The following is a 22252-nucleotide window of genomic DNA, read 5'->3' on the forward strand; positions in this document are numbered from 1 at the left end:
TTGCTCTACAAAAGCAAGTGATTTAAATGGAAGTGAAGGACATAGACCTTTTTGAAGATACAAGTAGGCACGCCTATCTACATCTTTCAGCACCTAAATTCCTTTAAAAATTTGTCCAGTCCAATGTCTTACCCACAAGTCCATGCACTTGTCTAGATGAATAGTCAGTGCAGAGCAAGCAGGGGTGTAAGTCTCCAGTGCACTACCCTGGCCTGTACCTAGGGTTGCCAATCCTCCAGGATTGGCCTGGAGTCTCTAGGAATTAAAGATTAATCTTTAATTAAAGATTATGTCATGTGATGAAATCTCCAGGAATACCTCCAACCAAAACTGGCAATCTTACCTGCACCACCGGTCCATGAGGACCCTGTTACCGTACACTGAAAGTTCCCTAATGTGTATTGATTTACTCTTGTTTCAAAGCAGAGAAAATCAAAGCACACTAGGAACTGGAGTATTGTGTCCAGTCCTGGGCACCATATTTCAGGAAAGATGTGGACAAATTGGAGAAAGTCCAGAGAAGAGCAACAAAAATGATTAAAGGTCTAGAAAACATGAGAGAAGACTGAAAAAGTTGGGTTTGTATAGACTGAAGAGAAGGACATAACAGTTGTTACAAGGAGGAGAGAGGTACACTCTTCTTCTTAACCTCTGAGGCTAGGACCAGAAGAAATGGGCTTAAATTGCAGCAAGGGCGGTTTAGGTTTGGACATTAGGAAAAACTTCCTAACTGCCAGAATAAATTGCCTAGGGAGGTTGTGGAATCTCCATCATTAGAGATTTTAAGAGCAGGTTGGACAAACACCTGTCAGAGATGGTCTAATACTTAGTCCTGCCATGAGTGCAGGCTCCTCTGGTCCCGCGGCTTCGGTGGAGCATCCGCAGACACGCCTGCGGGAGGTCCACTGGAGCCGCGGGACCGGCGACCGGCAGAGCGCCCCCTGTGGCATGCCACCGTGCTTGGGGCGGCGAAATGTCTAGAGCCACCCCTGCCTGGGAATCTCTCTCCTTTCTGTAGGCCTGTCTCCCTGCCTCTCACCTAGCCTTTGTTGGGAAAGCCAACATTCCTCTAGTCCCACAGGGGCTGGGTGTTGTCCCACATTGCGCAAAGAAGCATTAAAATCTAGGATCTTATACTCAAAACAATGGTGCTTTATTTGTCTTGGACCTCAGCAGGATTATTGCGTTTTCCTTTTAATTAACGAAAACAATTCCTCTGCAATAGTATTTTGATTTTCCAGCCTGTGCTGTTCTCTCCTCCCCCACCCCATCTGCTTTCCTCAGACAGCGCTCGAGATGGATAACTTCATTTCTCCTCGGGATGCAAGTGTGCTTGAGAAATCGCATCATATCCTCCTGCTCCTTCTTGCATGTGGGAATCGTCTTCTGGGAAGTTGCATCGCTCGCCGCGTCTGTTTGTTTTGGATGCAAAACCTGGCGCGTTGGGTTAGATGTTAGTCAAACTGACCTTTCCTGTTTTCTGAGTCAATGATCTAAGATCACTAAGTCAAGCACAAGATGTTGAAAATTCATCAGCATGTGGGGTTGACAGTGAACTGTGTGGTTGGGGGATGAGAGGGGGACCAGACCGACCAGCGTGGTCCTGTGCTTTTAAAACCTGCCCTCAGGAATCCCACCTGATATGGCACCCTGAGGCAGTGTCAGAATCGATGAGCCGCCTCTACCCCCGAGTGGAATCCAGGGGAACTGAAGGCGCTCCCCACAGTGTATGACCTGGCCCCAAACGCTGATTGCCTCACTCACATGGATAACCCATTTGATTTAAAAGATTTGGCCTTAAATGGGAATGAATAACTTACTCCCTGGAAGGAATCAAGCTGAGGGTGAAGATTTGCACTGTATTTCAGACACCAATTTGGATGTCTCTTTAGCTCTCCTGAAATGTTTAAGGAGTGGCACCAAGCTCCGACACATGATTTAAGGATGTTTTCCAGTAGGAGAGGCTCTTTTCTAGCACATACATGTATGTTTCATACACATCTAGCTACACACCCCAGCTTTTGCTCTTGCAGTGCCACAAAGCCCATGGTCTTTTTCTATCCTGGTATACGCCCTTCAACATCCACACTGCAAATAAGAACCTGGGTCTACATTTTCAAAAGTGACAGATGATTTTTGGAGTGGAGACTGGGAGTGGTTGGGTCATTACAAAACCTAAACTTAATTTCCCCAATACTAATTTCTCCCTACTGTTACTCACACCTTCTTGTCAACTGTCTGTAATGGGCCACTTCAAAAGTTATTTTTCCTCCCCTTGGTATCCTGATGTTAATTGATTTAGCTCGTTAGACTGCCCTCACACTTGGTAAAGCAACCCCCCTCCTTTCATGTATTTATACCTGCTCCTGTATTTTTCACTCCATGCAGCTGATGAAGTGGGTTCTAGCCCATGAAAGCTTATGCCCAAATAAATTTGTTAGTCTCTAAAGTGCCACAAGGACTCCTTGTTGTCTTTTCTGGATGATTTTTGGATGCTCAAACAGACTCTTTTGAAAGGGGCCTGGCTTTCAGAAAGCGCGGATCACCCGTCCGCTGGAAATGGGGGCTCTTTGGATCTGTCGCCACGGGAGTGAGTCTTTCCACCTGACTCATGCTCGCCCCACTCAAGCTACCATGGAAGAAATAGCAGTGGGGACACCGCCGCTCAAGAGACTGCTCAAGGGCCCAAGCCCTACCAGCCCCCTGAGTCTGAGCGTGGCTGACAAGGCAAAGTGCCCACCAGCTCCACAACATCCACCTTGCTGGCTTTAGCCCAATAGCTTGGGTGAAGCTAGGCCGAGTCTGTCTATCCGGTCTGGGAGACGCATTCCCAGCTGCAGTGGAGACGTATCCTTTGTGGTGACTCAAGTCAGGCACCCAAAAAATGGAAATACCTCATCTCCCTTGTAGGCCCCGCTGGATGAGTGGAATCCCAAGTCCTTCAGCCTCTTAAGGCTAAGTGCTAAGCTTGTGTAAGTGTCAATAAATAACAAATCAATAAATATGAATAAATTACTATATTATAAAGAGCACATGCTAGCCAACGTCAGTCATGTCACCCAAGGACCCTGCTATCAGGGTCAAGTTTAGCCAGATAAAATGTCTATATTGCCAAGCAATTGTTAGCAGTAAAGGGAAGTCATTCTTAAGTAATATCAGTACATTACTGTCTCAGATAGAAAAGATCCAAATTCCTCCTTTGTTTCTAAACTCTGCTGTTTTATTTTAAAAAAATAGTAACAATACCTCCTTTCAGGCACTGCCAAGTTCCGGCTCAAGCCCCCTCAGATAAGAGCTGGCAGGAAAAGTGACTGCCATCAATATTTTGGTGAATGTAACTACACCTGAGAATGGGCTGTGTATGTGATAATCGCAGACACTTGGGTGTACTGGGGCTATGTTTAAAAGACATCTCTCATTCGATCCCCCTGAATTCCGAGCAAACCTCTGCCAACACCAGGGTTTGTAAAAGAGAGTTTAGCAATAAGAAACTAAATCAACTGTCCTCCATATGAAGGTACGTTTTCATCTCTTGCTGCTTCTTATTGTCAATATTTCATTTACTCCATTCAAATATTATTCATCTGGAGTTTATTTTGGATGGGTGGGGAAAGTAGATTTTTTTTCTTCCTATATTGCAAGTTTCAAATCTGCAATGCAAAGAAGTCTAAGGCAGCCTTATTCCTTCAGCTCTGTAAGATAGCTACACAGTATCTGACTTGCTCTGTGAAAGTTATAGTTTCTTATTATTGTTTGTATTAAGGTAGCATTTGTTTTCATCTTTTTTCTACAAAGTCACTTGCATGCTACAAAGAGAGACCTGGGATTGATTGTTATGAAGGATGAGTTTAGACTGAGAGTGAATGAAGCTGTGAGCAAAGGTATATATACTGTTCTGAGACAGATTTGCAATAGATTACGCCTTAAACCAAAAAATGCAATGATATTCCTTGGGCATCCTGGCTTTTTTATATTAAATATATTGTTAATTATTAATTAGCTGTTATTATTATTAAATAATTGGGACATGTGCTATTCTCAGAGTGATCTCTCCCCACTTAGCAGAATGGTGAATTTTTTTTAAACTTCTATCGAAAATGTGGGACTTTTGCCAAGCTAAATGGTCAACACATGTTTAAAATCTATCAAGGAGAGAGAGAAAAGACCCTGAATGTTTTTGACCATATACATTCTGTGCTGCATTACTGTATTCACTTTCATTTGGAGTTTTTAATGTGATCTTTTTCTCTTTAAAATACAGTGTTGTTATCTGTAATATAGCCGATTTAATATTTGGAAAAGAAACATAGCAAATACAAAATAGATCCATTTCTGATATAGAACAAATATTATCCCTAGCAAGATTTCATTATTTAATTGTTAAAATAGGAATTTATGTTATGAATCCTATTGTATCACATTGAGTAGGTACAAGTTGCTTTGAACTGAAAGCCATTATATTTTTCAGGTGCAGGTTTTAGTTTCTGTAGTGTCCTTTCCAAAGCTTTTACACTCAGTCGATCAAGCAATTGACAAGCAGAAATGTAGGAATGCAGATAAAGGGCTTAATCTGAAACAAAGGATGATCTTGTGGTTAAGACACCGGGCTGGGCCTCAGGAGATAGGAGTACTGTTCCTGGCTCTGCCACAGACTTCCTGTGTGACCTGGAAAAGTCACTTAATCTCTCTGAACCTCAGGTCCCCATCTATAGAGCAGGGATAATATTTCCTTTCACCCACTCTTCATCTGTCTTGTCTATTTAGATTGCAAACTCTGCAGGGTGGAGGCATTCTCTTGCTATACGTGTGCACAGTGCCTGGCACAATGAGGCTCCTGAAGGCCCCGGGTGCTACCAAAATGCAAATAATAATGATGGTCTAAAACCCACTAACGTCAATAGATAGATGCAGTGAGGCTTGGATTAGGCCCAAAATGCTCTGAGAGAAAGAAAGAGATTTTCAAAGGCACTCAGGCCGCTTAAGGCATCTAACTCTCATTGAAAGTCAATGGGAGTTAGGTGCCGAAGTGCTTGATCATCGACGTGCTGCTCAAAAGAGCACCAATTAAACCTGTGCAAGGTGATCAGGCTATGCAGAGAGAGCTGCCAACAAATGCTGCAGGTAAACCTACCAGTAGGCTGGGCAGAAGTCAATATTTTTTTCATAATTTTGACAGATAAGATTAATGTTTATTTTAAAGCATTTTTAACTGATTTACATTTTCACAATTACATGAAATTATTGGGGGCTGGACAATAATTATTTAATGGATGTTGAGAGTTAAAAGCTTTAAAACCAAGAAACACAAACTGTCAACATGACATGCCAAAATATACACAGTAACTATCCTTAAAGCAAACTCTAGTAAGTTCTCAAGCAGCACTTTTCTTACTTTGCCTGTCCATAAATATCAATCATCATCCATGGAAATATTTGTCATCAGTTTGTGTGTGGACAGTGAAATCCAGGCCTATGTAAGCTCGAAAGCTTGTCTCACTCACCAACAGAAGTTGGTCCAGTACCTCCCCCACCTTGTTGCTCTACGGTGAAATGACGTTTGCCAACATTTACCAATACAGTAACCATTTAAACCTTCGAATCTTACTTACTGGGAAGTCCAGCCAGCTCCACAAGTCCCAAAGGTAGGCAGCTTCCTTCCCATCGCCACGTTTAAGATGAGTGAGGGGGCTAGTTAAAAATCTTCTTCCACTGGAAATGAGGGGAGAGACCAGTATCTCATTAACCCCCTGCTTCAAATGACAAAGCAAGATGCCATTCACCTTTTCTCCTCCACAAAGGTGAGAGCAGAGGCCAAAAACTAGGGTCCCAATTCAACAAGGTACATAAGCACATTCCTAACTTCAAGCAGTTACCTGCTTTTACTGAATAGAGATGGGATTACTCTACTGCTTCAAGTTAGACAACTCCTTATGTGTTTTGCTTACTCGGGGTCTGGATCAGCAAAGGCAGATGTGAGAGAGGAATCATTCATCAACATGTCAAGCTTTACCAGCAATCATATTTAAGGATCCACCATTTCTTTCATTAAAAAGAGAAATAAAGAGAGAAAACGGGTTAGTTCTGCATGTGCTGATCCTTCTGCAAAAGCTTCATTAGGTCCTTTTAAGTAATATAGTGCCAGCTGAATAGGAAACATCTGATCTGTCTTCTAATAATGTTTAGCAAACTTGTGTGAATATATATGGATAATGCACACATGCACATATACATAAATATACATTCAGAGACAGAGAGAAACACACACACACACACACACATCTATATACACGCAAATATACACACAGACACATATAGACTTGGCAGAATTCCATTTTTATTTTTTATAATTTCAGTGGATAATATTGACATTTATTTTTATCAATTGACATTTTTACGGTTGCACAAAATTATGTTTTAAGCCTTTTTCCTATTTTTATTTATCTAAATTTTCACAGTTGTGGGAAATTAGGGATGCGGGGGGGGTTAGTCAATAATCATTTTAATGACCAATGTTGAGAAGCAAAAAGTTCAAGCTTTATAACTGTTAAAACATGCACAAATTGTCAACATCTCTTGCCAAAATGTGCAAAGTAAATATCCTTAAATCAAACTCTAATAACTTCTCAGACAGGATTTTTCTTATTTTGCCTAGCTGTAAATTTTAAGTATCATTGATGGAAATACTTATCGTCAGCTTGTGTGTATGGTGAAATCAACATTTACCAACAAAAACCTAATCCTTCCAAGCCTATATATATACACACACACACATATATTATATGCACCCATAAATACACACACATATATATATATGAATACCTGTTTATTATGCAGTAGAGAAAATTGAAGTTTTTAAATAAATAATTCCAATGTAAATAAGCTTCCCACCCTGAGCAAACAAAAACGGATCCCATAGCAGATTTCTCTATTTTTCAAATAAATCATAGTTCCAAATGAACATGGGCTGGGCAGTTAGAATTTCCAAATGATTCCTTATTGGGGGGGTGGGGGGGCGGCAAAGGGGCTGGAAAAAAACCAAACAAACAATTTTACAAGTTCCAGAAGTGAAATCCCCCCCCCTTTTTTTTTTTAATTTGAAGAACTGGGAGGGGTGGCGGCTGCGTTCTTTGGCCCATAGGAAATCAGTGACCTGAGGACATCTGCAAGCTATTAGGACACAGACTTCAGGTAGCTCCCAGAAACACATGCTGTCCACATTACACCCTCCAAGTATATTTCCACAACTTTAGCTCTCCAAATAAACAGTCGAGCTCTCCCTGCATTAGGAAGGAGCTGCACAAACAGGTAGAGAGAATGGTAGTTTTATTCCCCCTTCCAATTCTCATGAATTTCTTGTAAGCCATTGCTGGACTGCGTAATATGAACTATTCCTTGGAAAATATAATAGGGCTAGTTTTAACCCCCATGCATTTATCTGTAGGTGACTATGAAATATCAGGTACAATTTCTACAGCATGTTAGCTTCAATACACGTACCATACCTGCAACACAACGAACTGCAGTTTAAAACACTGCATCCTTCGGAATATATACAATTCTGATGGAGTTTGGAAGCAGATAAACAGATGATCTGAATGCAGAGAACTTGTTAAATTTGAATGAAAAATCTTTCAGTCAAACAGCAGATGCGGGGAAAATTGGGAAGCTGTTTTTTACTATCATTTTCTTGCTGTATAGGGCAGATTTTAAGAAAAAAAAATACTGGTTGTTCAATAAACATCTATTCCTTGTCCAGCCATCTCTGTGCTGTTATGAATTTGAAGCCGGGTCTTTGGCCCCCGTTAGCAGAGTTTGACCTTTTTCCTATGATTGGTTTAAAATAAAATTATTCAAAACAGATTGAGCATCTGATTCAGATCCATATCCAGGCAATGTTCACTCCAAAGTGGGACTCAAAGTGAGATGAACTTGAGTTAGAAAAGTAGCTCCTGGATACCTCTTCAGAGCTCGTAGTTCTGACCTAGCAGAAAGCAAGAGAAGGCGATTTTTGGCTTGGTTCTTGTGCCTGGTAGCATACTTGGATCACATCTCAAGACCTTTGTCAGAACAAAGTATCTATGTTCATATCAGGAGGTGAAAATTAGGGTATGTGACCAGACCACCAAAAATAAGATGCACCCTAACTTGTTTGAAAGTATCTTGCAAAATATTCCTCTTCCACTAGCATGGGAAAAAATTCTGTACTGTTGCAAGGGTATTCCCCTTCACTTTCAACTGTCAGATACATCTGAGACCTACAAAGTTTGCAGAGCTTGAAGCCAATGTTATTTTTTAAAATAATAATCTTTAGAAGAGAACACTGGTAAATTACAAGTTTGTGTGCAGTGGTTTCAAAGTGTGGAGGAAGGGGGAGAAAACAAAAATTGTGTTTGCATACACATGCACACTGGTGAAGTCTGCCCTGGAGTCAAGACATGTTAAAAATCCTATAGAACTAGTCAGGTGCTCTCAGCTCAGAGATCTGGATTCAAACATGCAAAATAGAATCAACCAGTCTCTGGAGTTTCTGCTCTGCTGTTACCGTTCATAACCAGAGGATGGGTTAAAACTCCCTGTCTATTTTTCCCTGTACCAATTCTTGGTCTCTACACATTTTGGGTGCTTCTAACATTTTTTTCACCCAATGATCAGGAGCAAAAGAGATTTTACAAAATCAGAGGCAATGACTGTACTTGCTGCTGTCTGGGAGATTCAAGTGCAATGTCTGATTCTACTTGCTGCAAAAACAGGATCTGGCCCATAGTGTATTCATACTCCTGGAATTATTTTGTTCAGCAGCAAATCTCAATACTATTTAGAAAGGTGTTATTTCATAAGCAGGGATCAGCCCACAGTTATTCTGTAGACAAATAAAGAAGCATAGCCAGTCTGACCCTGCCACCCAAAAGTAGTCAGCCCTTAAAAGTAGTTACAGTATTTTTATTGCAGCACTGTCCGCCTGTGCTTTATACTTTCATTATGGAAACTTTTCATTATATTCTGTATGGCAAGCATGAAGAGGTAGTCATTTTCAGTGATTAATTAAAACATTAAAACAGCAATGTCCTTCAGGAAATCACACTGTAATCTGTAGTCTCCCCTTCACTTTACAATCCAAAGAAAGAGAAAAATGCCACTGGTCCAGCTTTCACTCCCATTGCTTTACATTTCATTAGTTCCAAAGCTTAAATCAACCGACATTTTGCCCAGCTCAGCAGCAGCATAGGGTTGTAAATTATTCTGGCAAACTGGTGATTAGATAGATAGATAGATAGATAGATAGATAGATAGATAGATAGATAGATAGATAGATTTTTAAAGAGCTTTGTTAATGAACAGTTAAGGTTAATATAATAATTCAGCACAAATACCAAAGAATTCTTAGTTCAGGCTGCAAAATAAGCCATAATTCTTCCCCAAAGCCATCACCTACCAGCCACCACTCTCACTATTAAAACAGGACAGAGACCCGTGTTCCTCCTGACAAAGACTAATCAGAAAGTGGTCTAAGAAATTATTTTGCAAATGCCTGCTAAATAGCTACAGTACACAAGGAAACATCCCAGTGGTTACTGGATTCTCAGTGAGGCAGACTGCTAACCCAAACAGAGGAGGATGTGATGGGCCACTCCTACACAAGATCATTCCTGCAGCCACCAACCACTTTCAGCCACAATTTAAAGCACCCACTGTTCTCCTGGCATCTCTGTAAGTGCCACAAGGGCCTCAGACAACTCTGGCGGCCTGGCAACAGCTGTTTCTAATGTTAACCCTGACGTGCATCCACATGGGTTGCCTTTCACAATGCTTGTAAGAATCCTGGAAGGATTTAATTCTCCCCTCTGTCATTCTCTAAGCTAAAGTGATATTTATTCTTTTGTGTCAATAAAAAATATCGTGAACAATTATTTATTGTTTGTTAAGTGACAACAACGTGTTTGGAAAGGTACAAGGTTCCTGCCCCAGTGACCTAAGTACAAACAATCTGAATGAGATAAATTAGCTAAAATGCTAACATCTTGCACCAACAGATGAAAACATTCTGCACTGACCAAAGGTAACACTGACCTTCCAGATTTACATCTGTTCAGAGCATGTTTCCGGGCTCTCACTCCTTTTAGTTTAGTAAGTGGCAATAAAAATGTGTCAATGTTTTGACGTTGATGAAATTGTCTTACGCACATGAGCACGAACAGTGCACTCTTATTTAAGAAATCATTCTACGGCTTATGAGTGGGCAAAATGATTACATAGTTTTAAAAAATTCATTACACCCCCAGATTTTCCAGTTGAAAGTTGCCTTCCAAATGGAAGTCGCACTGAGGAATCTAGGAAGTACAGACTTGTCTGGCATCTGCTTTTGTGCCATGGAATAGTTATGAAAAGTTTTGCATACAGCAAAATTCAGAGGGATTTTTGCATTAGCTTCCTGGTGTATATTTGTAAAGGGTTACAGTGCATCCCCTCTCCTCTCTATTTTGCCCCACCACACACACACACACTCCAAATGGCTGAGCATAAGCAGTCACAGAAAGGGCTTTCGCTCTGCAGCACATCATTAGAAAAGGCGAACATTTCTCCCAGCAGAAATGCAGTGAGCCAGCATTTCCCTGGGTTTCTTATCCTACCAAGGAAGAACTTTTTGTTCGAACGAAGAGTCCGTTCTGACCCAGCAGAGAGGTCCCAGGGCTGTGTTGGTGACATCACAGCCGGCAACTATGCAAATAAGTGGCTGTCAGCAATTTCAGCATGACGACTTCATGGGGTGGGGGGGTGTAATCAGAGTCTGGGGTAGAGAGGAGAGACACAATGGACTTTAGAAATTACTGAACTTCATAAGGAAAACATGAAGGTGAATTTGCCATCCTCCTTTCTCCCTCTCCTGCTCCCTGCTCATTTCAGGGTCCTACAACTGACTTACATGTAAATGCAGAAGCCGGCTCTCAGCAAACACATCTGATTCATGTCAATATAGCTCTGGTAAACATATGTAGGGATGGAGAGAAAAATCTTTATTTAGTGTCTTGTGTGGATATTAGTCCCCTTGCTATTAAACTGATTGTCTCTTTCCCTCTCTGCTAAAGTAGCTTAGAAGGAGGGTTTCCTGAAATAACTAAATAACCTGAATCAGACCAAGAGGAGAACAAAATCGGATGAGGATTGTAATTCACATTCTTATTTGTCAAAAATCTTTCCTGAAGCCTCGGCTTGAATACTCCCTGTAAAATAAGATTAAAATCTAAAACACACTAACCTGTTGTATAAAACAGGAGTTCAATAAAAACCATTCTACTTATTAGACATATGGACAATCCGATCAATCAGATTCACTTTTTAACTATTCTGTAGAACAGAGCTTTTTTTAATAAAAAAAATATGCAAACTATGAAACGGCACGATATCTGTTTTACATTTTTCTTTTGTTTATTGTTCAAACTTGTTAAACCACTTTCTTTTGTTAAAATAGATTCTCTTGTCATGAAAAGGCAGAATTCTTTCAACAAATGGACTTTCAGAATGAAAAATGTTCTATCACATTTTTCATTAAGTCAATTATCCTCCAAAATCATGGATTTTTTTTTCTTTGCCCATCAATCAGCAGTAACAGCATGGAACAATCTGTTGTCACTTTCCCCCACCCCCCTTTTCCTCCAGGTACATTTGTTCAGATTTTTCTGCTTTGCGGGTTCCAGCTCAGAGAAGAACAATGTATTGGTTGAGCTTTCTTTGATATGTCTATACCAAATATTTAAAAATAGATGTACTGTGCTAAATTTGCCTCCTGAAATAGCTAATCTGAGTCTTAAATTGGTAAGAGAATTTTTTTCCAAAATTGTCCATCTAAATATTAAGAATAGATTAACTATGTTCATCCCAAATGTTGATGCAAATCTCAGTATATCTTCCTATTTGGTCTCTGCTACATATTTAGTCCAGTCATATCTGTAACACTGTGAAATGTTTTTAAGTGTTGCAGACAATCATAAGAAAAAACAAATCCTCTTCTCACCTCCCCTATTATTTCATACAAAGGCTCTATAAATAAGACATACACTTACCTTTCAGCTCACCCAAAGATAGCTGTTTGCCAGAGGTTTCCAAGCAAAAACTCCCAGAGAAAGATAGCAAATACAGAAAGGGTCTAACAGGGAGTTTTTATTCAAATTGATTTCTTCAGAGCTCCTTCCCCCTGTGCCTTTTTTTTATTTTTTCACACACAATTTCCAATTCCATTTAAAAAATAATTGCACTTTTAAAAAAATGCCCCCTCCCAAATGTACTATCACCCAGCATGACAATGCTATCTATAGGAATTGTTTAACAGAACAAAGGCTATGAACTGAAGCAGTTTCAATAAAGCACTTAGGGGAAAACCCGACATCGGGGCTTGAATTGAATTCAGAATTAGGCACTGTATATTTTATAAGGAAAACTACAGCAAAAAAAATGTGTCTCCCTACTTTGGCCCGAGAGGATTTGATCATTTAGTTTACAGGGAAGCATGGGGGGAAGACCCTTAGGTTCAATTCGGAATCGCAGTCTTTAAAAAGCATCTGCTCTGAAATTCAGTTCTCAGCTTAGTCTTTTTTTTCTTCCTTTGAAGTATTAGCACAACTTGTATCTTATTCCCAACCTAGATAATAACCGTGTTATCATCTCTGACAATTCGTTTGCTGTATTGAAAAAGGCTGCATTTAACAATGTAGGTGCTAAACATTTCACTACAAAGGAAGGGGGAATGTTTGGGGTTTGTTTGTTTTTAAGCACATCTCAAAAGACACGTTAAAAATCGCAGCCATTTATAAAGAAATATAAATGGCTGCGATTTTTAACGTGTGGGTTGAGATGTGTTTGTTTATTTTTTGCTGATCGCGTTTGGCCCGTTTGGCAACTCTTTAAAAATCGTGTGTTGCTGCCCAGATTGAAAGTGTGCAAGGACAGAGACAAGTCTTTGTGAAAGAGTGTCCCCAGTCAGGCTGGAAAGCAACCTAACCCTTCCTAAGCAATGCATAGGCTCTGCCCGGGAGAGACTTCAACACGCCGCGAAACTGACATTGGCAGGGCATTGGGAAATATAGACGGATTCGATTATAAATATGAATTATACCAGTTTAGAAAACGCGTGTGAGGAACTGTATGGTGTGACCAACACGCTGTATTCTTGGAATAAATGTTTTTTTTAATTATTTAGTTATGTCTCATTTTACTCCTTAATTTTCCCAAATCAACCTTAGAAAAATATTAAGCGCTCTTTTATAGCAGCATCAAAAGTAAATTAGGGATTGATGACACTTGAAACAAAAAATGGACTGGGAGGGGGCAGGAAAAAATGCACCAGAATAACTTTCATTAGAATATGTAGATTTCCCGCAAAAGTTAAAAAAATCCTTTCCCCCCGCCTCGCCATACGGTATTTTATAACTATTTGGTATCTTGTCCGTTTCATTGATCACTGGCTGAAAACACTTTGATCAGTTTCTCCTCGCGGTTTGCTACGTAACGTTTGCTGTTGAATCTTGTGAAAGGAAAAATGACTCGAGCTGATAAATCTGATTGTCAAAGCGGACTCCAGATGCAGCAAGAAGCCTGCTCTAAAAAAGGTCTCCTGAAGCGAAAAGTTTGAGGTTAGTTTCTGGGCTTTTGGCGCCCCCTCTGGATGAAGAAAAGAATTACATGTCACCAGCGGAAAGGTGATTGTTGACAACTGTAAAAGTTCCAAAAAAAGAAACGGGAGTATGAAATGTGAGTATCAAACGCACAGAAAGCAAAGCAAACCCACTTAATGGTGCCTGACGGTGATCAAACAACATGACAACAATGAGGGTGCTTCTCCTATTTTAAATGATTTCTATCAACAGTTAAGTTTTATTTGCAGTAGCTCTGGCAAATATCTAATGATCTGTGACTGCGAGATAACATAGGCATGTGTATGATATGATTGTGCATCTACATATGTTGAGACATTAACGTGTTTATTATGAGAAGAAATAATCACATAGGTATGTTTAAAACTATTTTCATCTCTATCTTTATAACACAGTAAACTTGTTTAATTATCACTTGTGGGTGTGCTATGACTATCTTAAAATCAGGAATAAAATTCTCAATTTTTCCCCTTCCAGTTTGTTTCAGAATTATACCAGCTTTGCAAAACAAATATATCTTGGATGTTCTACACCAGTTATCGGCCCCTAAAGAACAGTAGATAAAGAGCAAACTGAAAATGAGTTAAACTTTTACTAGCGAGAACCAATAAGATATTCAAAACGTGTAATGAAAACGTAAACATTTGCAGCAGGAAAAATAGTCTTTCTGCAAATATAGAGGCAAAGATTTGCATTCTATATCATGCAAGTAAATCTACTGGAAGAGAGAATCTCTGGGTTTAAATGCTGGGGAAAATGCTATGTATTAGTAAACGTGATGTTTTATTATTCTTTTGCATCTATTTTAGATATGGTCTTTGCATATGTTGAGACTGTTCTCGCTTAGCAGTTAACAAACTTGAGCATGTGTATCCCTAATGTCTTCTTTATTTCATCCTGCAAACAAATCTGTTGTAAATAACTATCACTCTTTCTAGTACATCTTAACTTTATGAAGCTCAGATATGCGAATATACCGTTTATATTGTAAGACTGGAGAAACGTCAGTGCAATCGGTTAGCTCTATAAATGCAAGTTACAGCGATGGACGAGAGCAGTATATAAAGTTAATTAGTGTATTCAAATGCAGAAAGTAGCCAAACTTTTACTTAGCATGTTTCATACCACTGAATAATTAAGGTTTAATTTTAAGACTGCTAGCCCAATTGCACCATACTGACACCGTATAAATTACTAGTGTCTTCAAACTACAGTCACAAACCAGAAGACCAGCCTGTGAACAAGGCAGCCCAGCAATAAATTGTCACACAACTTTGCAGAGTTAAGCTAGCTCTACATCTGTGTGTACGGAACGTAAAGCACCGAATTCTCAAAGAAGCCTGCGCGTGGCTTTAAACCAGGCTGGTTTTAATTCAAGAATAGCAGCAGAGCAGTGAGCACCACATCCTCCTTGATGACAAGTGTATTTTTAAAAACAAGCTATAGGTATTATTATAATGAAAAACAAAGAGAGGCGAATCACACAATCATTTACTTCACAGAAAGTTCTTTTCCACGCCAAAGTAAGTGCAAATTAGGAGCACACAACCTGTGTGATGCAATTTGACCCCTGGAGTATCTTTTATAGACCAGCAGACTGTCCATAGTCCCGCTGAAAACAATAAACATTTGCCTAGACAAATATAAAATAAAGAAGAGTTTACTTTTAAGGCATCACAAAAGTTCTGAAGTACAAAGAGTAAACTCAGACACTTCTACTTTTCTGTATTTTTTTCTTCCCCTTCTCTGAGAGCTGCGCTCATTTCTCCCCTCCCTAAAAAAAAAAACTTGTAGCCAATCATCTGTGTGCCAGCCCCCCAGGGGCAGGGCTGTCATTGGCTGAAAGTTTCTAAGGTGAAATAGAAGAGGAGAGTATTTATTACAGAGACACGGAGAGAGAGTTGGAGAGCTGAGCTTGAAATTGCCTAGGTGAAATTGGGAGCCTTAAACTTTCCAAAACCAAGGAACTTTTTTTTTCTTCTGAGAGGCAGAGAGAAAGAGGGGACAGAGAGGGGGCTAATAAGACTAACTCCAAACTTTCCCGCCCCCTTTTGACTATCCTCAGAGCTGGGTCCATGCACGTCTCTGAGAGCAGATCGCTGCAGCAGCAACTTTGCAGTGGGCTGTGAACAAACTTTTTTTTTTCCTCCTGCAAGCTGCTGTTCACCACGCAAAACTTTCTTGTTTCTTTTGCAAAGTTTTTGCTGCCTTCCTTCTCTCCCCCACCCCCAACTCCCTCCTCCATCTCTTCCTTGCTTCCTCCACCACAAACGCAGCTGGTTTTAAAGCGGCTTTGCCACTTTCTTGTTATTTTTTTAATCCCTCCCTCCCCCCCCCCCTCCTTGCCCCCCACCCCTTGATTTTCATCCCACTGTTTTTCCCCTCTGCCGCTTTCTCGCATGAATCTCCTAGACCCCTTCATGAAAATGACAGACGAGCAGGACAAATGCATCTCTGGCGCCCCTAGCCCCACCATGTCGGACGACTCCGCGGGGTCCCCCTGCCCTTCGGGTTCCGGATCGGACACTGAGAACACCAGACCCCAAGAAAACACGTTCCCCAAGGGCGATCCGGATCTGAAGAAGGAGAGCGACGAGGACAAATTCCCGGTGTGCATCCGAGAGGCGGTCAGCCAAGTCCTGAAGGGTTACGACTGGACCCTGGTCCCCATGCCGGTCCGTGTGAACGGATCCAGCAAAAACAAGCCCCACGTGAAGAGACCCATGAACGCCTTCATGGTGTGGGCGCAGGCGGCCCGGAGGAAGCTGGCGGACCAGTACCCGCATCTGCACAACGCGGAGCTCAGCAAAACGCTGGGCAAACTCTGGAGGTGAGTGACCGGGGGGGGGGGGGGGGGGAGTGGTTCGGCCCGGGCAGGAGAGCGCCTGGTTTCGGGGCTGGCAGCAGGGTGTGTGCGGCTGGCGAACTCGTGTGCATGGGGAAATGCAGCTCAGCTGGCGCTGGGGCCAAAACTGGGGCAGGCGGTTCCTTGGGCCTGGCCTCCTCCACTTTCAAGTGGCTTTTCTGCCCTGCATGGCTAAGGAGGGGGGCTCCGGTGCGGGAGGGGGGTGTGGGAAGCTGAGAAGAGCCCTTTGATCCCCTGGCAGGGGTTGGGAAGGGACTGGTGCTCACGAGGAGGGCGGTTTGGAACATGTGTGTGCGTGTGTGTGTGTAGAAAACTGGGCTTCATTTACATGGCATCAGATGTGCACAAACGAATAAATGGTCATGGCGGGGCGGAGGGAGACAGAAAGTTGGGGAAATCGTGCCAAGCTAGCGGTGGGTGGTTCTGGAGAATGGTGCATGGCCTGATTTCTTCAGCATCGACAGGGAAGGGAGGAAGGGGAAGGAGAAAGAAAGTGAGTCACCTGGCCCGGGCTTAGTCTGGGACTGCAGGAGACAACAAAACAAAACAAAACAAAAAAAGTTAAATTTGCAGCAGAAGGGGAAAGTTCTGAGTGAAGCTGGACCTCCAGAGGCGGTGCCCGGAGCCATCCAGGGTGTTAGTCATCTACCCTTTTTATTGAATCAGTGTGTGCGCACACGCCTCTTCCAGGGGGAAAGGCTCCAACCAGCCCCAGAGGGGGAGAAGAAAGTCACTGCCCTAGTTTTGTTGTGTCTTGTTTGGCCACCAAAACAATCTGCCAGTTTCATGGGGGATGGGGCCGGGGAGAGGGCAGCACCGGGCAGCAAGAGAGGGTGAAGCAATGGCAAGAGGCAGGCCGCACAGGAAGGGGAACTGCAATGCAGAGAGATGCCAAGCTGGAGCAGGGGAGCTGTGCTAGTCATGCAGGATGGAGGGTGCAGAAGGAAGGCTGGGGGAGGGGGTAGATTATTGGGGGTGGGGTGCAGCACTCTGCACCGCACCTGGCCGTAGTAGCGTGAGCTGACATTTGCAGCCCCCTAGGTGTGCATGGCTCTTTATGGCAGGTCGAGGCAGGGGGCCCCTTGGGGCCGGCCCTCTAGGCAGTGCCCCATGCTATAAGCTGCCCTTGCTCTTGGAGAGGCAACTAACCCCCCGTTCCCCTGTGTCTTGCCCAGGTTGCTGAATGAGAGCGAGAAGCGCCCTTTCGTGGAGGAGGCCGAGAGGCTGCGGGTGCAGCACAAGAAGGACCATCCCGACTACAAGTACCAGCCCCGGAGGAGAAAGTCAGTGAAGAACGGGCAGTCGGAGCAGGAGGAGGGCTCCGAGCAAACACACATCTCCCCCAATGCCATTTTCAAGGCCCTGCAGGCGGATTCTCCTCAGTCTTCCTCCAGCATGAGCGAGGTTCACTCTCCCGGGGAGCACTCTGGTAAATATGCAACCGTACACAGTGAGACAGACACACAGGCACACACTCCTGGGCCCAACACGCTGGACTAGGCAGCCAGGGAGACACACAGCGGCCTGTATGTTACGGAGATGCTGGCTGTGATTCCACAGCTCAGGCTGTGTTCTGAACCAGGCTCCAAACGCAATCTGCATAGAGACAGAGTGACAGACAAACAGTAGATACGGCTTGCGAGAGCTGGATCCAGCGTCAGATCCACTCACACAAACACGCTTACTAGGCTTCAGACTTTTTCACCAACTTTTCTCGTTGCAACAAAGTTTCAATTGACGGTTTCCCGTTTTTGGCTTTTTAATTCAGAAATTAAATTAAAAATCACTTTGAGCCGCAGGCCATCTCAAAAGCCCCATCTTTTATCTGGTGCTACATATTTACACAGATACATATCACATTCTTGTTACAAACCTGGAAACGTGTGTGTTACCCTTCGCAACTGACTTCAGGGGCAAAGCAGTGATACCTGCCAGGGCCTCAAAGATCTTGAGTTAACCATTAACTGAGTTATCACCATTATACAACGCCTCCTGCTTATAAAAAACAGCTCGCTTTAGATTTCAGGGCCTTATTGCGCTCGCTGTGTGCCATATCAACCAAAGAGACAGAGCGCTCACTTAATTTAACTGCAAGGGAAGCAGCAAACTCATGACTGCATGTGCTATTTCTTTTCCTCTCCAGGGCAGTCCCAGGGGCCCCCGACCCCTCCTACTACACCCAAAACAGATGTCCAGCCTGGGAAGCAAGACCTGAAGCGAGAAGGGCGCCCTTTGCAGGAAGGAGGAAGGCAGCCGCCCCACATTGACTTCCGGGATGTGGACATTGGGGAACTCAGCAGCGACGTCATCTCCAACATAGAGACCTTTGATGTCAATGAGTTCGACCAGTACCTCCCACCCAACGGGCACCCTGGAGTCCCAGCCACTCACGGGCAACCCGGCCAAGTCACCTACAGCGGCAGCTATGGAATCAGTAGCACGTCAGCCACTCAAGCTGGAGCCGGGCATGTTTGGATGGCCAAGCCACAGCCGCAGCCACAGCAGCCGCCCCCGCCCCAGGCCCAGCCCCAGCCGCAGCACACGATGACCACCCTGAGCGGCGAACAGGGCCAGTCCCAGCAGAGGACACACATCAAGACGGAGCAGCTCAGCCCGAGCCATTACAGCGAGCAGCAGCAGCACTCCCCTCAGCAGCTCAATTACAGCTCCTTCAACCTCCAGCACTACAGTTCCTCCTACCCGACCATCACCCGCTCGCAGTACGACTACACAGACCACCAGAGTTCCAACTCCTACTACAGCCATGCGGCCAGCCAGAGCACCAGCCTCTATTCCACCTTCACGTACATGAACCCCACCCAAAGGCCCATGTACACGCCCATTGCAGACACTACCGGAGTCCCTTCCATTCCCCAGACCCACAGCCCACAGCACTGGGAACAGCCTGTCTACACACAGCTTACCAGGCCATAAGGGTGACAGCAACAACAAAAACAAGAGAGAAAAAAGAACTGTCTCCAACTTTTTTTTAAGACACTAACGCTAAAGATGATGAAAAAAGAGAACACATCGGGCCTTCTGCACTACAGCACCCTTCAGGAAGTGGCCAGACCACTCTGCTGAGAACCAGCAAAACTCGCTACAGACATTCCAAGGACTGGACTTTAACCTTGAGTCAGGGGCGAGAGATGAGCTTTCTCACCGGCCAACTCATCTGCCTGTGTTTGGACTTTCGTAATTATTTTTAGCAGTAATTAAAAGAAGAAGAAAAAAAGGAAAAAAAAATACCCAGAGTCCTCTGTGAGGAATATTCTCTATTTTAAATATTTTTAGTATGTACTGTGTATGATTCGTTACCAATTTGAGGGGATTTATATATATTTTTAGAGATTTTTTTTTAAATGCTCTTATTTTTCCAACAGCTAAAACAACACTTAGTGGAGCAGTCCTAGCTTTTCTTGCAGTCAGAGGTATTTTTGTATAGATAAAAGTAATTTCTTTAAAGAAAAATAAAATAAAACGGTGTGCATTAATTAGGAAGAAAAACTGTTAAACAGTGATTGGCATCAGGCTAAGCTTTGGTCAGCTGTGCAACCTAGGAGACGCAAGGGGTTAAAAACAAAATAGGCTTTATTTTTCTAACTTGGAAGTAGAGAGAGAGCCAGGAGGAGAATGTGTTAGTTTTATTTTTTTAAAGACCTTGAGCCTTAAAGCAGCGCTGTTGAAAAGCCTTAAAAGCAACCCTGTAATATTTTTTTTTCCTCGAGATTCTTATACGACTGCCTTCCAGTGCAAGGAGAAAGACAGAGCCCAGAAGGGAGGCAGATCTGATTTCTGGGAAAACCTATGTCTGATTCTTTTACCAACAATCAGCAGCAGATTATGATGCCACAACCAGCATCACCCTCCTCAGCTTCCTGCTTTGGACACCATGTGCAGGACAGATGCTGGAAGCCTCCCATCACCTCCCCAGCCCTTTAAAGAGCCTTGAGTGCAAACATTTAGGGCCTGATCCCAAGACCATTAAAGACCCCTATTGGCTTCAGTGGGCTTTGGCTGAAACCCGTAGGGCACATTGGAAACATCAGACACATTTTAAATTATTTATTTTGTGAGAAAAGCCAATTTAATCAAGATTTTCTTTTTAAAATCTCCCTTCCAATTTTTTAACTCCTTTAAAAGCGATTAGATTTGTTGGAGTCTTATTTGGAGGGTACGATGCCTGTTAAATTATGATCTAAACTGTAACCAGTTCGTTATTTATCTCTAATTCCTTTTTATTATTATTATTGTTGTTGTTATTCTTTGGAATCTGTGTCCTAGGTTTGTACAAACACGGCCTCTTCCTTTTTTTCTTTTGTTTGAAGGATAAACTGGAATTTTGTTTTGTACAAACTAGAGATTGCAAATGTAGTGTATCACTGAATCATTTGCCTTGTTTTCTGCCTCAGCTCTTTTGGACACACGAACGTGTGTGTATGTGAGACACAAGACACTATTGACAAAAGCATGTGTGTCCTCCTGCTAACCTTCCACCCCTTGATATTGTTTTGAGGTGGGGACTTTGGTGAAGCTGTGGCTGAACAGTTAAGAATTGCTTTTTAAAAAAGACAGCAAACTTTTTTTTATTTAAAAAAAATGATATATTTGTTAACAGTTGTGGGAGGTTTTTTTTGTTTTGGGGGTATTTTTTTTTTAGGGATTCAGTAGAAAAAAAAATCTTAAAGCACTCATAATATGGCCTCTTTCTATTTCTGTATAAAAGCAGATCTTTTTAAAGTATTTCTGTAACTTAAAAGACCTGTCATTTAAATCATATTGTGTCTTTAGGTAAGTTTGTTTTATTTTGTTTTGTTTGCAAGACCATTTGTTCTCTTTGTGAAACTTACCTTTTTTGTATATTATTGTTTGCAATAAATATACATTGTATTAAAAATTTAAAAAAGTAACTGTGCATATTTTATTAAGTGCATCCACTAAAGAACAGTAGGACGTTAAAGCTACAGTGGGTTTTTTAAATAGTGACTTGTATACTTTTGTCTCGTGTCTTGATTAACTTTTATCACTATCTGGTCTTGGGACCTGAGCCTGCTTAACTGGGCCCAATCCTGAAATGGTTCTTTATACAAAACTCCCATTGAAGTCAAGCAACTGTGTCAATTTCCTCCTGCTACCGTGATAGCCCCATACGGTCAGCGTTAATCCCATGGCAGGATAGGTAATTCAAATAGAAGGCTACCGGGTTCCTACTACCTCTCAGGAAAGCCAGTGTGAAAAACCTTCAAAAGCTGCGTTCATATTAATGTGTTACAGTAACACATTACAGTTGGTAAGATACACTTGTGTCCTGTACACATAGACTCATACACAAGTTTGGGGTCTCAGCCCAATTCCTGGTGGCCAAGTGTCTATCTCACAAACATCACAGTCAGATCTCAGGCTAATTGTTGCCAGAGTAGATGAAGAGGACCATAGTGGGAAATGGAGCTAGAATTCCCTTCTTACTCTCTAGGAGGCAACCTTCTCAGCTCGAGAGGAGGCATACTTTAATCAATCATGAGTGGGCCTGACAGGAGAGTGGGATTTGCATTGCTGCTGCTCATTTCTCTGCCTGTTAGGTAGATGAATGGAGGACTTGCCGCAGAGTTGCCAGATGGTCTAAATGCACAAACCAAAGGCTGAACTTGGTTTTATTTATTTTTTACTTTTTGTGGGGGAGGTGGGGGGAAGAGGGCAACAGTGGAAAAACAACAAGAATGAAAAAAGAAGCAACTGTCAA

The 22252-nt window shown here is 42.4% G+C and overlaps 1 protein-coding gene across 3 annotated transcripts; it reads left to right on the forward strand.

Moving 5' to 3' along the window:
• The first annotated feature begins 3397 nt into the window (after positions 1-3397).
• On the forward strand, positions 3398-21074 carry SOX9 (SRY-box transcription factor 9). Of its 3 annotated transcripts, none has more exons than XM_044982833.1 (4): positions 3398-3517; positions 16059-16476; positions 17688-17941; positions 18656-21074. In XM_044982833.1, the coding sequence occupies exons 2-4, from the start codon at positions 16067-16069 to the stop codon at positions 19444-19446; spliced, it is 1455 nt and encodes a 484-aa protein (XP_044838768.1). In that variant the 5' UTR covers positions 3398-3517; positions 16059-16066; the 3' UTR covers positions 19447-21074. The 3 variants fall into 3 exon arrangements, with proteins under 3 accessions (XP_044838768.1, XP_044838767.1, XP_044838766.1); XM_044982832.1 differs by lacking the exon at positions 3398-3517 and adding an exon at positions 11738-13743; XM_044982831.1 differs by lacking the exon at positions 3398-3517 and having other exon boundaries at positions 13758-16476.
• The last annotated feature ends 1178 nt before the right edge of the window (positions 21075-22252 follow it).

Source organism: Mauremys mutica, chromosome 12 (genome assembly GCF_020497125.1).
Source record: "Mauremys mutica isolate MM-2020 ecotype Southern chromosome 12, ASM2049712v1, whole genome shotgun sequence".
NCBI classification, from domain to species: domain Eukaryota; kingdom Metazoa; phylum Chordata; order Testudines; family Geoemydidae; genus Mauremys; species Mauremys mutica.